This window comes from Lissotriton helveticus, chromosome 6 (assembly GCF_964261635.1).
Source record: "Lissotriton helveticus chromosome 6, aLisHel1.1, whole genome shotgun sequence".
Lineage (NCBI taxonomy): Eukaryota > Metazoa > Chordata > Amphibia > Caudata > Salamandridae > Lissotriton > Lissotriton helveticus.
Genome location: NC_136067.1, coordinates 701947533 through 701961261, shown reverse-complemented (window position 1 = coordinate 701961261; position 13729 = coordinate 701947533). Strand labels below are relative to the sequence as shown.

The following is a 13729-nucleotide window of genomic DNA, read 5'->3' as shown; positions in this document are numbered from 1 at the left end:
TTGAACTATTATTTTTCCTTCCAAGAGTATTTATTAAGACTGTGGTATATTTTTATCGTTATTTGGTCTTGTGCTAAGCCTTATATAAAAATCCTTATTTTTATAATACTACTGTGTTGTGTCCATTTGTAGTGTATTCACTTTATTACTGTATGTGGTCATCAATGCTTAACGCACTGCCTCTGAGATAAGCCTGTCTGCTTTGCCAAGCTACCAAGGGGGTGAGCAGGGGTTATCTAAGTGTGTGATCCCCTTGCCCTGACTAGAAAAGGTGTGTCCCTATTTGTCAGAAGTGTATACCTCTGCCAACTAGAGACAGCCGCTTCTAACAGCGTATAATTTTACGTGCCATAGGTGTAGTTTATACACCATTGTACAATGACCTTCTAGAAAAATTTAAATATCCAAAAAGGATTTTAAATAAAATTCTACTTTGAGTTAGGGTCATAACACATACACTGGGAACTGGATGGCAGTGTCCCAGTGTTAAAGTTCAAAATTATCAGCAAAGGAGTATAAAAAAAATGAAAAACTGGAGGTCACCACCAAAAAAGGTGTCACTCTGCAACACTTTTAAATCAAAATCTTATCATAGTGCACACAATATCAATAGCAATCATTATAAAAATAAAGAAGATATTAGCAACAATATTTGTTAATAGGCCGAACTATAGAAAATATACATATATATTAAATGTAAGAAAATAATATATAACATTATGATGGTGCTTTTGAGTTTCTCAACATCAATATCTCCAGCTCCTGCCTTTCCTCGACTAACTAAACTGATCTTAGTACCAAAAGTAGCTTACTCTCTTCCAAAGATGCATACATTTTCTATACAACAGGAGGAGTGTTCAATAAGGAGGCATCTGCTTTTCTTGTCTCTGCGCCCCAGCGACTATGTTGTCCTCAAGCAGGCAGATAAGTCTTTCGGGAGACTCGATGTACCTTATATATAGCTTTCAGCTGCGGAAGGTGTGTAAAGCTACAGTGAGACCTTCAGTCTGGAGTCCCTCGAATTTCCCCTCTATCTAATAATGCTTTGATCCAGTTTATATAGTCTGACTGAACATTATTTTTACATAAAATTCAATAAGAAGCCCTTCTATCCTATCCCCGACTTATATTCTGCGGAAATTGCTTTTATTTTTTAAATTGTGATTTTTCATATCACTAGTACAGCAGTTGCAACAATGGTTTACATCGTACATGGCACATTGTAGCAATACATCCAGTGAAGCTCTCCGAGACAATCCATCCCTACACCTCCCAGTTCTTGCATCATAGCAGTGCCAGTGTCCTGCCCTGTGAGTGCATCAACAGAAAGTGAGCACCCACAATATGAGAGATCACAGTTCAGCTCGGCGGAAGAGTTATGCACTAATACGATCCCTCACTACTGACCCACCAACTACCCTCCTTACTCAACTAACCCCATCAAAAACTAATAATGATTTCCCCACTCAACTTGAGATCCAGATCCCAATGCAACCAGGCCATACTGGAGGACCTACCACTAAAAAGGAACACACACCCACACACTTAACTAAGTGTCCTAATCATGACTGGACCGCTCGATTCAACGAGTTAACCATAGGTCTAGCCCATCTCAAGGACAAAATGCAAAATCTATCTTCAATCACCAATGAACTCCTAAACTCTAATAAAGCTACTAGCGCCACCGGGAACCGAATTAGTTAGCAAACCAGCAGATACTTCACCACAAATCCACACCCAGACTATACAACACGGAGTAAAATACCCTCCCCCAACAACCCGGATCGTCCTACGAGGGCAATGGATGGACTATCTGACAAGGACTTACATGACCTTCTCATATCATACACCAGCCATAAAGACAGCAGCAAGTCTCTAGATGGCGCTCTCCAATCCATCCGACCCAACCCCTACAGAGAACCCACTCACAACTACAGATCCATAATTAGGGAAAACCTCAAAAAGGTCAACATAATGCAATCTACCCTCACTCACTCGACTAGCAAACTAATCAATTGCAGATCAGCTAACAAACATGCTACGGTCATTTATGATCTCATTCTCTCGAATGATCTGGACATCATCATCCTCACCGAAATATGGCTAAAGAGTTCCTCTGCTCCCATCCTTGACCTACTGTTCCCCCTAGTCATGATATATTTTGCCTGGACGGAACTGAGAAACCGGGAGGGTGGTTAGCCTGCATCTATCTAAACACAATAACAGTTAATCAAGCAGACTCCATCTCCTTATCCTCCTGTGAATATCTCAGCACAAACATCTCTGATGACAAGGGCATCATCTGCAAACTTCACATAATATACCACCCCCGGGTGACAATCTGAAATTGAAGTCATTACAGCCAACGCCGACTCACAAGTGCCGCAGATCTTTCTGGGAGACTTCAATCTCTATTGGAACAATACTGGCGTTCATGATGTAAGCAGTCTCAAATCCTTTCTGTCAGACCAGGATCTGTCCCAATTCTGTGACAGCCACAACCCACACCAAGGGGGAGACATTAGACCTCATCATAGCAAAAAAAACACTATATCTCTAGAATCCATCTCCTCATGTGAGTGGACTGATCACTATAGCATCTTCTTCTCCATCAATAGTGAGGTAACTCCAAAACTAAGCCAACCTACAAAACCAAAACAATAGAAACGGAATATCCAAAATATGAATCCCAACGACTTGGTATCCCAATACAATTCGGCCCTGATCCCCTCAACAGACATGGCTGATGTCCATGATCTCACAGACTTTTTCCAATGCCACTATGCTTGAAATACTTGATACCACAGCGCCCCTCCAAGAAAAAAAACGTCTCCACCAAAATCTCCAAACCATGGTTCAATGAGATTCTAAACTCGGACCGGCGCAAATTAAGACTAGCTGAGCAAGCATTTAACTCAGCACCCTCCACTGATCACCTATACCAATGTGGAGCACTGAGAAATACTTACAATAGAAAAATCTCAGACTTCTTCAAAACACAGCTGAACCAAGCCATTAACCGTCCCAAAAAACTATTCGAAGTCGTAAAACAACAATCGCGTAGCTCTCCAATTGTAGTGGAGCTAAGCAACTCGCTACCCCTAACTGCGACAAGCTTGCCATATTCCTCCTAGAAAAGACTAGAACCATTGAAAATGACATTCAATCCAAGAAAGACCTTCAACAAACTACTGACCATCAGTCTATTCTTTACACTCAGATCAAGGACCTTTTTAGCTTTCTGATCGAAGCTCCAAAAAACAATGCCAACTCGCACTCCTTTTCACCCATCCCTGAACACGAAATCTATAGCACCCTGCTAGCGATCAACCCTGCCAATCATTTCTTCTATCCTCTACCTCATCTGTTTCCAAACTGTTAAAGACCTCTATTCTACCCGTATGGGCAAAACATTTTAACGCTTATCTGAGGCAAGGCTCCATACCTGACTGCCTAAAAATAGGGCAGGTCACTCCTATACTAAAGAAAGCCAATTCCCTCTCCACAGACCTCAACAACTATCGCCCTATATCCAGCATCCCCAGTCTTGCGAAACTATTGGAAACATTTGTACAAATTCAACTTTGCAACCACACCGAGAACTTCAACCTCCTAGATAAACACCAATCCGGCTTCCGTCAAGGCCACAGTACCAAATCAGCACTCACCCATATAATGAATGACATTTTAAAAATGTTAGATCATAACAAATCATGCCTATTGATACTTCTTGACCTATCTTCCTCTTTCGACACGGTTAAACATGACAATCTGGGGGGCGTGGCTTGGCGGGCAGAGATGGCGGTCGCAGCTTTGTAGAGCTCCCGCCGGCCCGGACATCAATTGTTCATTTATCCTGGCCCCCGAGCCCGCAGTTGGTACCACGCGAGTGGCATCGGTCCCGGAACGTGCCCTAACCCCTCCGGTGTGCTGATCCGGCAGAATCGTCTATCCTGAGGGCCGGCGGAGCCAGCGGCGGAGTGCGGCCTGGTTGCTGGCAGTGGATCCGGGACCTGGATTTTCGAGACGCCGAGTAGTGGTCGGTGCCGGACTACCGGAGATCGCTTCATCCGGCGGGGTCCCGGCCCGATGTTGCAGCTCCAGTGATCCACGAGGTGTGGAGCCGCCCTATCACCGAGTGCTGTGCCCGGGGGCCCTTTCACGGACGATACGGCGGGGTGGAGGCCTGCACTGCCCTTGTGAGACCGGGGCCTCGAGTTTTGCGACATTGGGACTGGCCTTGCCTGGAGGCGGTAATCTTCATTCTGCGCCCCCGGAACGCCTGTGGTGGCACTCGGCTGGGGCCCGGAGCTCCCTATACCCGCTGCCGTGGACCTGCTCCTGGAGCCTGGCTGTGGGTTGTCATGGGAGGTATCCGCCCTGATCTAAAGTGGACGGTCCGACCGGGCGGGGGTCTCCAGCGCCGGAGCCACAGGCGGCAGCCCGGTGAGTGCCGGAGTTAAACCTATCCGTGGCCATGACCAGAGGCGGTGGTGGAGGGCCACCCAAGCAGGGCCCTATAGACAAATTCACGGGGCCCAGTGGTGGAGCAGGGGCGGCCGGCAGTGGCGGCGGGGCAGTGCCGGACAATGCGGCGATCTTGGCAGCCATCACCCAGTCCCGGGACATGCTTGATGCCAAGATTGGGGCCGTGGGTGCAGATGTCACGCTGCAGCGCCAGGATCTTTGCAATGCTGTGGAACGAATTACTGTGACCGAGTCTCGCGTCGCGGTGACGGAGACCGACATCGGCGCACTGAAGCAGAGGCTGGCGGAGGTGGAGCGCACCCAGAAGACTCTCGCAACCCGGGTGGAGGATGCCGAAGGGCGTGCAAGGCGGAACAACCTACGCTTTATAGGTTTCCCGGAGAGATGTGAGAAAGATGACATGGTGCAGTTTTTGACTCAATGGCTTGGGAACTGGCTCCCGGAGGGGACACTGTCCACCTGTTTCGTGCTTGAGAGGGCGCACAGGGCCCTAACACAGCGGCCGCCGGAGGGTGAGCGCCCCCGGCCTGTCATTGCACGACTCCTGAACTACCATGACCGCGATGCCATTTTGCGTGAGGCGAGGAAAAAGGGTTCGCTCTCCTATGAAAATCACACAATCATGATCTTTCCGGATTACACGAAGCTGGTGCAGCAGCAGAGACAGTCATTTGTGGCTGCTAAAGCTAAGTTGCGGGGTCTGAAACTCCAGTATTCCCTCCTGTACCCGGCCCGCCTACGGGTAGTTCACCAGTCCCGGACACATTTCTTCGATTCACCCGAGGAAGTCTTTCGGTGGACGGACGAGACGGTGAGGATCAGGCCGCATCCCCAGCCGGGGCTGAATCCGGGAGGATCGAGAGGATCATCGCAGGAGCGGACGAACCGCACGAACCGGAAGGGGCGGCATCGGAGGTCCAGGTCACGTAAACGGTCGGCCTCCGTCAGTGCGACGCAGACCAGTGGTGCTATGGACTCTGAACACTCGGACGCTGGCAGCTGAACTCTGGGGGGGTCTGGACCTTGATCCTGTCTGGTAATGTGTTGCCCTGCTCTGTTTTTGGTCAGCTACTAGGGGCTTGGTGATGCCGGACTTTCTCCGCCTGTGGGAATATGTGGCTATCTGTGGGGATGCTGCGGGGCTCGGGAGGCGACTTTTAAGGGCCTTCGACCCTCACGAGCTGTGGGTGTGGGGTGGGGTGAGTGAGTGATGTTCGGGGTGTTGGGATCCATTGGTATGGTGGGCCCTGGGTCCTCGGTTCTGGATCCGGGTCTCTCCATGCCGCGACAGATACTTCTGTGTTCTATGAGGTATTGGGGTGGGGGGAGCGGGGATGGGGGAAGGGCTGGTTTGTTGTTGTTGGGGGTTGGGGGGGTGGGACTGCACGTGTGTATAGATGGTGACTCGTATGTTCGGTGGGGGGTGCTGGAGTAGCGCAGAGGGCCTAATGGGGGTGGCTATCTAGATGATGGCTGATCCAACTACTGTGCTTCCTCATAAGGCCATTCGAGTTGTTACATGGAACGTGAGGGGGATGCTCGATAAAATCAAACGTGGAGCGGTGTTGCGCTGGGGGAAGAGGGAAGCGGTAGATGTGCTATTGCTCCAAGAAACCCATATGTTGGGCTCTAAGGTCCTCAGCCTCCAGAGATTTGGCTTCCAGCAGGTTTACCATGCCGGCTTTGCGAGGGGTTCGAGGGGGGTGGCTATCTTGGTCCATCGTAGGGTGGCGTACGTTCATGAGAGGCAGTGGATTGATCACCAGGGCCGCTTTATTTTCATCCAGGGACGGATGGGTGCCGAACCAGTGATTCTTGGTAGTGTCTATGCCCCTCCCCCAATGCAGTGGGCCCTGTCGGAGAGACTTTTTGCTGTGTGGGATGACATGCCAGATGTGTTGACGGTGGTTGGGGGCGATTGGAATGATGTTATGGATGTGGGCTCGGACCGCCTGCGACGTGCGCCTGTGACGGTAGATCCCTCCTCCCCTCCCCCGAATACTAAATTGCGCACGACTGCGGACAGCCTGGGCTGGGTGGATGTGTGGCGCCATTTTCACCCTGGCGCAAATGAGTTTACGTATGTGTCGGCGGTGCATGGTTCCTTCTCGAGACTGGACTACATCTTTATGCCGGGTGCCTGCTTGAGTCGTGTGAGAGACGCTGCTATCCTGCCTAGGGGACTGTCGGATCACTCCCCAGTGGTGGCCACTATAGACCTTCTTACGCACCGACAACCGTTTCGTTGGCGGATGTCTTCGTGGCATCTACAGCACCCTGAATACGTGATTATTAATGCTATAATCCTAGCGGGCTCGGGGAGCATGGTGCAATGTCAAGTTTGGTATCCCTGAACTCAGGGTTTAATAACGCATCCTTTTGTGTGGATGGTTTTTGGACTCTGTGTTTGAAAATAGCACTTTTAGAAAGTAGCTATTTTCTTGTCTAACTGTCTACCGGTCTCTGCTGGTTCTGGTGTGCGTGTGACAGGAGCTGGGTGGCTCCAGAGGTCTGAATGAGTCAGTGTGGGGTGAGTGGGGCATTTACATTGAGAGTAGGGGAAGAGTAGCTCCTGATAGCCTGCCCTGCCTGATACAATGCTGGCTCCGCCCCCCTGCCAGGCGACTGATGACTCTGTGCCTGCCTGGGACTTTCCTGGCCCACCTCCTGCCGGGCAACTGATGGCCCTGCCCCTGCCAGTGACAATGCTGGCTCCGCTCCTGCTGGGCGGCTGAAGACTCTGCCCTGCACAGTGAATAGGCCAGGTGCTTCGGCCTGGCAACACCCACAACAAACCCAAGATGGGGGGAAATTCCCCATCATGGACAAAGGGATCAAAGCCAAAAAGGGGTATAAGAGAAGGACCCCTGAACCAAGAATTTAGATCACTTCTGACAAGGAAACCTGAACCAAGGACAAGAAGCCAGCTGATCTAAGGACTGCCTACCCCTTCTGCCAGAGTGCTGTTTGTTGGGGGAATCCTGCATTGCTTCTTTATTTTTGCCAAGGAACCAGGAGAGAGGAACTGTGTGTGTACTCTCAATCTTTGCTAAGAAAATCTCCAAGGGCTGGAAGAGTGCCAGTCTCCTGTTGAAGTCACAGGGCTAAAGGACTTCATCTGCTTAAAGTGCTGTTTGCTGGAACTTGTAAATCCAGCACCTCTGAAAGAATCCAGCAATCTCGACGCCGACGGACGCCGCCGAATTCAGCTCGAAATCGTGAGTAACGGCTCCAGTGTCCCGCTTCCTCGACGCCGGCCGCCGGGCCCGATCGACGCCAGCAACAACGCCAGTGAGTAGCGAGTTCAGCTCCAGCTCCAAGTGACCTCGTGTCGGCACCGCTGCTGATCGCATCGACTTCGAGCCCTCTCGACGCCGTGAGCGCTGCTCACTCTTGCAACATCGACATCGACGACGCCGTATCCTGCTTCACCTCGTGAGCGCTGCTCCTGCCTGACTTCGGTCGACGCCGCTGCAGATCGCCCCGACTCCGAGGCCCGATCGACGCCGAAGACGCGACGCCGGACATCTCGACGCCGCTGATCCTCGAGTGCTTCACTTTTCCAAGGTACTGTGTTGTGGGGGTCTGTGCGACTCCGGGCTCGACGTCGCGCTCCTCGCGGTCGACGCCGAACCTTTGGATTAACTTTGCCTCGACGTCGTGTGACTCCCGTGTGGGTTACATTGTTTCCAAGAACTGTGTTTTAGAGAAGAAGAGTTGCTTTTGATACTAAAGACTTTGTGCTAAGAAGAAACTACGCTTGAACTATTATTTTTCCTTCCAAGAGTATTTATTAAGATTGTGGTATATTTTTATCGTTATTTGGTCTTGTGCTAAGCCTTATATAAAAAATCCTTATTTTTATAATACTACTGTGTTGTGTCCATTTGTAGTGTATTCACTTTATTACTGTATGTGGTCATCAATGCTTAACGCACTGCCTCTGAGATAAGCCTGTCTGCTTTGCCAAGCTACCAAGGGGGTGAGCAGGGGTTATCTAAGTGTGTGATCCCCTTGCCCTGACTAGAAAAGGTGTGTCCCTATTTGTCAGAAGTGTATACCTCTGCCAACTAGAGACAGCCGCTTCTAACAGCGTATAATTTTACGTGCCGTAGGTGTAGTTTATACACCATTGTACAATGACCTTCTAGAAAAATTAAAATATCCAAAAAGGATTTTAAATAAAATTCTACTTTGAGTTAGGGTCATAACACATACACTGGGAACTGGATGGCAGTGTCCCAGTGTTAAAGTTCAAAATTATCAGCAAAGGAGTATAAAAAAAATGAAAAACTGGAGGTCACCACCAAAAAAGGTGTCACTCTGCAACACTTTTAAATCAAAATCTTATCATAGTGCACACAATATCAATAGCAATCATTATAAAAATAAAGAAGATATTAGCAACAATATTTGTTAATAGGCCGAACTATAGAAAATATACATATATATTAAATGTAAGAAAATAATATATAACATTATGATGGTGCTTTTGAGTTTCTCAACATCAATATCTCCAGCTCCTGCCTTTCCTCGACTAACTAAACTGATCTTAGTACCAAAAGTAGCTTACTCTCTTCCAAAGATGCATACATTTTCTATACAACAGGAGGAGTGTTCAATAAGGAGACATCTGCTTTTCTTGTCTCTGCGCCCCAGCGACTATGTTGTCCTCAAGCAGGCAGATAAGTCTTTCGGGAGACTCGATGTACCTTATATATAGCTTTCAGCTGCGGAAGGTGTGTAAAGCTACAGTGAGACCTTCAGTCTGGAGTCCCTCGAATTTCCCCTCTATCTAATAATGCTTTGATCCAGTTTATATAGTCTGACTGAACATTATTTTTACATAAAATTCAATAAGAAGCCCTTCTATCCTATCCCCGACTTATATTCTGCGGAAATTGCTTTTATTTTTTAAATTGTGATTTTTCATATCACTAGTACAGCAGTTGCAACAATGGTTTACATCGTACATGGCACATTGTAGCAATACATCCAGTGAAGCTCTCCGAGACAATCCATCCCTACACCTCCCAGTTCTTGCATCATAGCAGTGCCAGTGTCCTGCCCTGTGAGTGCATCAACAGAAAGTGAGCACCCACAATATGAGAGATCACAGTTCAGCTCGGCGGAAGAGTTATGCACTAATACGATCCCTCACTACTGACCCACCAACTACCCTCCTTACTCAACTAACCCCATCAAAAACTAATAATGATTTCCCCACTCAACTTGAGATCCAGATCCCAATGCAACCAGGCCATACTGGAGGACCTACCACTAAAAAGGAACACACACCCACACACTTAACTAAGTGTCCTAATCATGACTGGACCGCTCGATTCAACGAGTTAACCATAGGTCTAGCCCATCTCAAGGACAAAATGCAAAATCTATCTTCAATCACCAATGAACTCCTAAACTCTAATAAAGCTACTAGCGCCACCGGGAACCGAATTAGTTAGCAAACCAGCAGATACTTCACCACAAATCCACACCCAGACTATACAACACGGAGTAAAATACCCTCCCCCAACAACCCGGATCGTCCTACGAGGGCAATGGATGGACTATCTGACAATGACTTACATGACCTTCTCATATCATACACCAGCCATAAAGACAGCAGCAAGTCTCTAGATGGCGCTCTCCAATCCATCCGACCCAACCCCTACAGAGAACCCACTCACAACTACAGATCCATAATTAGGGAAAACCTCAAAAAGGTCAACATAATGCAATCTACCCTCACTCACTCGACTAGCAAACTAATCAATTGCAGATCAGCTAACAAACATGCTACGGTCATTTATGATCTCATTCTCTCGAATGATCTGGACATCATCATCCTCACCGAAATATGGCTAAAGAGTTCCTCTGCTCCCATCCTTGACCTACTGTTCCCCCTAGTCATGATATATTTTGCCTGGACGGAACTGAGAAACCGGGAGGGTGGTTAGCCTGCATCTATCTAAACACAATAACAGTTAATCAAGCAGACTCCATCTCCTTATCCTCCTGTGAATATCTCAGCACAAACATCTCTGATGACAAGGGCATCATCTGCAAACTTCACATAATATACCACCCCCGGGTGACAATCTGAAATTGAAGTCATTACAGCCAACGCCGACTCACAAGTGCCGCAGATCTTTCTGGGAGACTTCAATCTCTATTGGAACAATACTGGCGTTCATGATGTAAGCAGTCTCAAATCCTTTCTGTCAGACCAGGATCTGTCCCAATTCTGTGACAGCCACAACCCACACCAAGGGGGAGACATTAGACCTCATCATAGCAAAAAAAACACTATATCTCTAGAATCCATCTCCTCATGTGAGTGGACTGATCACTATAGCATCTTCTTCTCCATCAATAGTGAGGTAACTCCAAAACTAAGCCAACCTACAAAACCAAAACAATAGAAACGGAATATCCAAAATATGAATCCCAACGACTTGGTATCCCAATACAATTCGGCCCTGATCCCCTCAACAGACATGGCTGATGTCCATGATCTCACAGACTTTTTCCAATGCCACTATGCTTGAAATACTTGATACCACAGCGCCCCTCCAAGAAAAAAAACGTCTCCACCAAAATCTCCAAACCATGGTTCAATGAGATTCTAAACTCGGACCGGCGCAAATTAAGACTAGCTGAGCAAGCATTTAACGCAGCACCCTCCACTGATCACCTATACCAATGTGGAGCACTGAGAAATACTTACAATAGAAAAATCTCAGACTTTTTCAAAACACAGCTGAACCAAGCCATTAACCGTCCCAAAAAACTATTCGAAGTCGTAAAACAACAATCGTGTAGCTCTCCAATTGTAGTGGAGCTAAGCAACTCGCTACCCCTAACTGCGACAAGCTTGCCATATTCCTCCTAGAAAAGACTAGAACCATTGAAAATGACATTCAATCCAAGAAAGACCTTCAACAAACTACTGACCATCAGTCTATTCTTTACACTCAGATCAAGGACCTTTTTAGCTTTCTGATCGAAGCTCCAAAAAACAATGCCAACTCGCACTCCTTTTCACCCATCCCTGAACACGAAATCTATAGCACCCTGCTAGCGATCAACCCTGCCAATCATTTCTTCTATCCTCTACCTCATCTGTTTCCAAACTGTTAAAGACCTCTATTCTACCCGTATGGGCAAAACATTTTAACGCTTATCTGAGGCAAGGCTCCATACCTGACTGCCTAAAAATAGGGCAGGTCACTCCTATACTAAAGAAAGCCAATTCCCTCTCCACAGACCTCAACAACTATCGCCCAATATCCAGCATCCCCAGTCTTGCGAAACTATTGGAAACATTTGTACAAATTCAACTTTGCAACCACACCGAGAACTTCAACCTCCTAGATAAACACCAATCCGGCTTCCGTCAAGGCCACAGTACCAAATCAGCACTCACCCATATAATGAATGACATTTTAAAAATGTTAGATCATAACAAATCATGCCTATTGATACTTCTTGACCTATCTTCCTCTTTCGACACGGTTAAACATGACAATCTGGGGGGCGTGGCTTGGCGGGCAGAGATGGCGGTCGCAGCTTTGTAGAGCTCCCGCCGGCCCGGACATCAATTGTTCATTTATCCTGGCCCCCGAGCCCGCAGTTGGTACCACGCGAGTGGCATCGGTCCCGGAACGTGCCCTAACCCCTCCGGTGTGCTGATCCGGCAGAATCGTCTATCCTGAGGGCCGGCGGAGCCAGCGGCGGAGTGCGGCCTGGTTGCTGGCAGTGGATCCGGGACCTGGATTTTCGAGACGCCGAGTAGTGGTCGGTGCCGGACTACCGGAGATCGCTTCATCCGGGGGGGTCCCGGCCCGATGTTGCAGCTCCAGTGATCCACGAGGTGTGGAGCCGCCCTATCACCGAGTGCTGTGCCCGGGGGCCCTTTCACGGACGATACGGCGGGGTGGAGGCCTGCACTGCCCTTGTGAGACCGGGGCCTCGAGTTTTGCGACATTGGGACTGGCCTTGCCTGGAGGCGGTAATCTTCATTCTGCGCCCCCGGAACGCCTGTGGTGGCACTCGGCTGGGGCCCGGAGCTCCCTATACCCGCTGCCGTGGACCTGCTCCTGGAGCCTGGCTGTGGGTTGTCACGGGAAGTATCCGCCCTGATCTAAAGTGGACGGTCCGACCGGGCGGGGGTCTCCAGCGCCGGAGCCACAGGCGGCAGCCCGGTGAGTGCCGGAGTTAAACCTATCCGTGGCCATGACCAGAGGCGGTGGTGGAGGGCCACCCAAGCAGGGCCCTATAGACAAATTCACGGGGCCCAGTGGTAGAGCAGGGGCGGCCGGCAGTGGCGGCGGGGCAGTGCCGGACAATGCGGCGATCTTGGCAGCCATCACCCAGTCCCGGGACATGCTTGATGCCATGATTGGGGCCGTGGGTGCAGATGTCACGCTGCTGCGCCAGGATCTTCGCAATGCTGTGGAACGAATTACTGTGACCGAGTCTCGCGTCGCGGTGACGGAGACCGACATCGGCGCACTGAAGCAGAGGCTGGCGGAGGTGGAGCGCACCCAGAAGACTCTCGCAACCCGGGTGGAGGATGCCGAAGGGCGTGCAAGGCGGAACAACCTACGCTTTATAGGTTTCCCGGAGAGATGTGAGAAAGATGACATGGTGCAGTTTTTGACTCAATGGCTTGGGAACTGGCTCCCGGAGGGGACACTGTCCACCTGTTTCGTGCTTGAGAGGGCGCACAGGGCCCTAACACAGCGGCCGCCGGAGGGTGAGCGCCCCCGGCCTGTCATTGCACGACTCCTGAACTACCATGACCGCGATGCCATTTTGCGTGAGGCGAGGAAAAAGGGTTCGCTCTCCTATGAAAATCACACAATCATGATCTTTCCGGATTACACGAAGCTGGTGCAGCAGCAGAGACAGTCATTTGTGGCTGCTAAAGCTAAGTTGCGGGGTCTGAAACTCCAGTATTCCCTCCTGTACCTGGCCCGCCTACGGGTAGTTCACCAGTCCCGGACACATTTCTTCGATTCACCCGAGGAGGTCTTTCGGTGGACGGACGAGACGGTGAGGATCAGGCCGCATCCCCAGCCGGGGCTGAATCCGGGAGGATCGAGAGGATCATCGCAGGAGCGGACGAACCGCACGAACCGGAAGGGGCGGCATCGGAGGTCCAGGTCACGTAAACGGTCGGCCTCCGTCAGTGCGACGCAGACCAGTGGTGCTATGGACTCTGAACACTCGGACG

At 49.5% G+C, this 13729-nt stretch overlaps 1 protein-coding gene across 1 annotated transcript in view; it reads right to left on the bottom strand.

Annotated features, from left to right (window-relative positions):
• Positions 1 to 10685, bottom strand: part of LOC144762465 (uncharacterized) — a 57594-nt gene extending 46909 nt beyond the window's left edge. Inside the window, exon 1 of the mRNA XM_078647676.1 lies at positions 10627 to 10685. Coding sequence (XP_078503802.1) covers positions 10627 to 10685 — 59 coding nt within the window. The remainder of the gene's footprint in view (positions 1 to 10626) is intronic.
• Positions 10686 to 13729: the final 3044 nt, after the last annotated feature.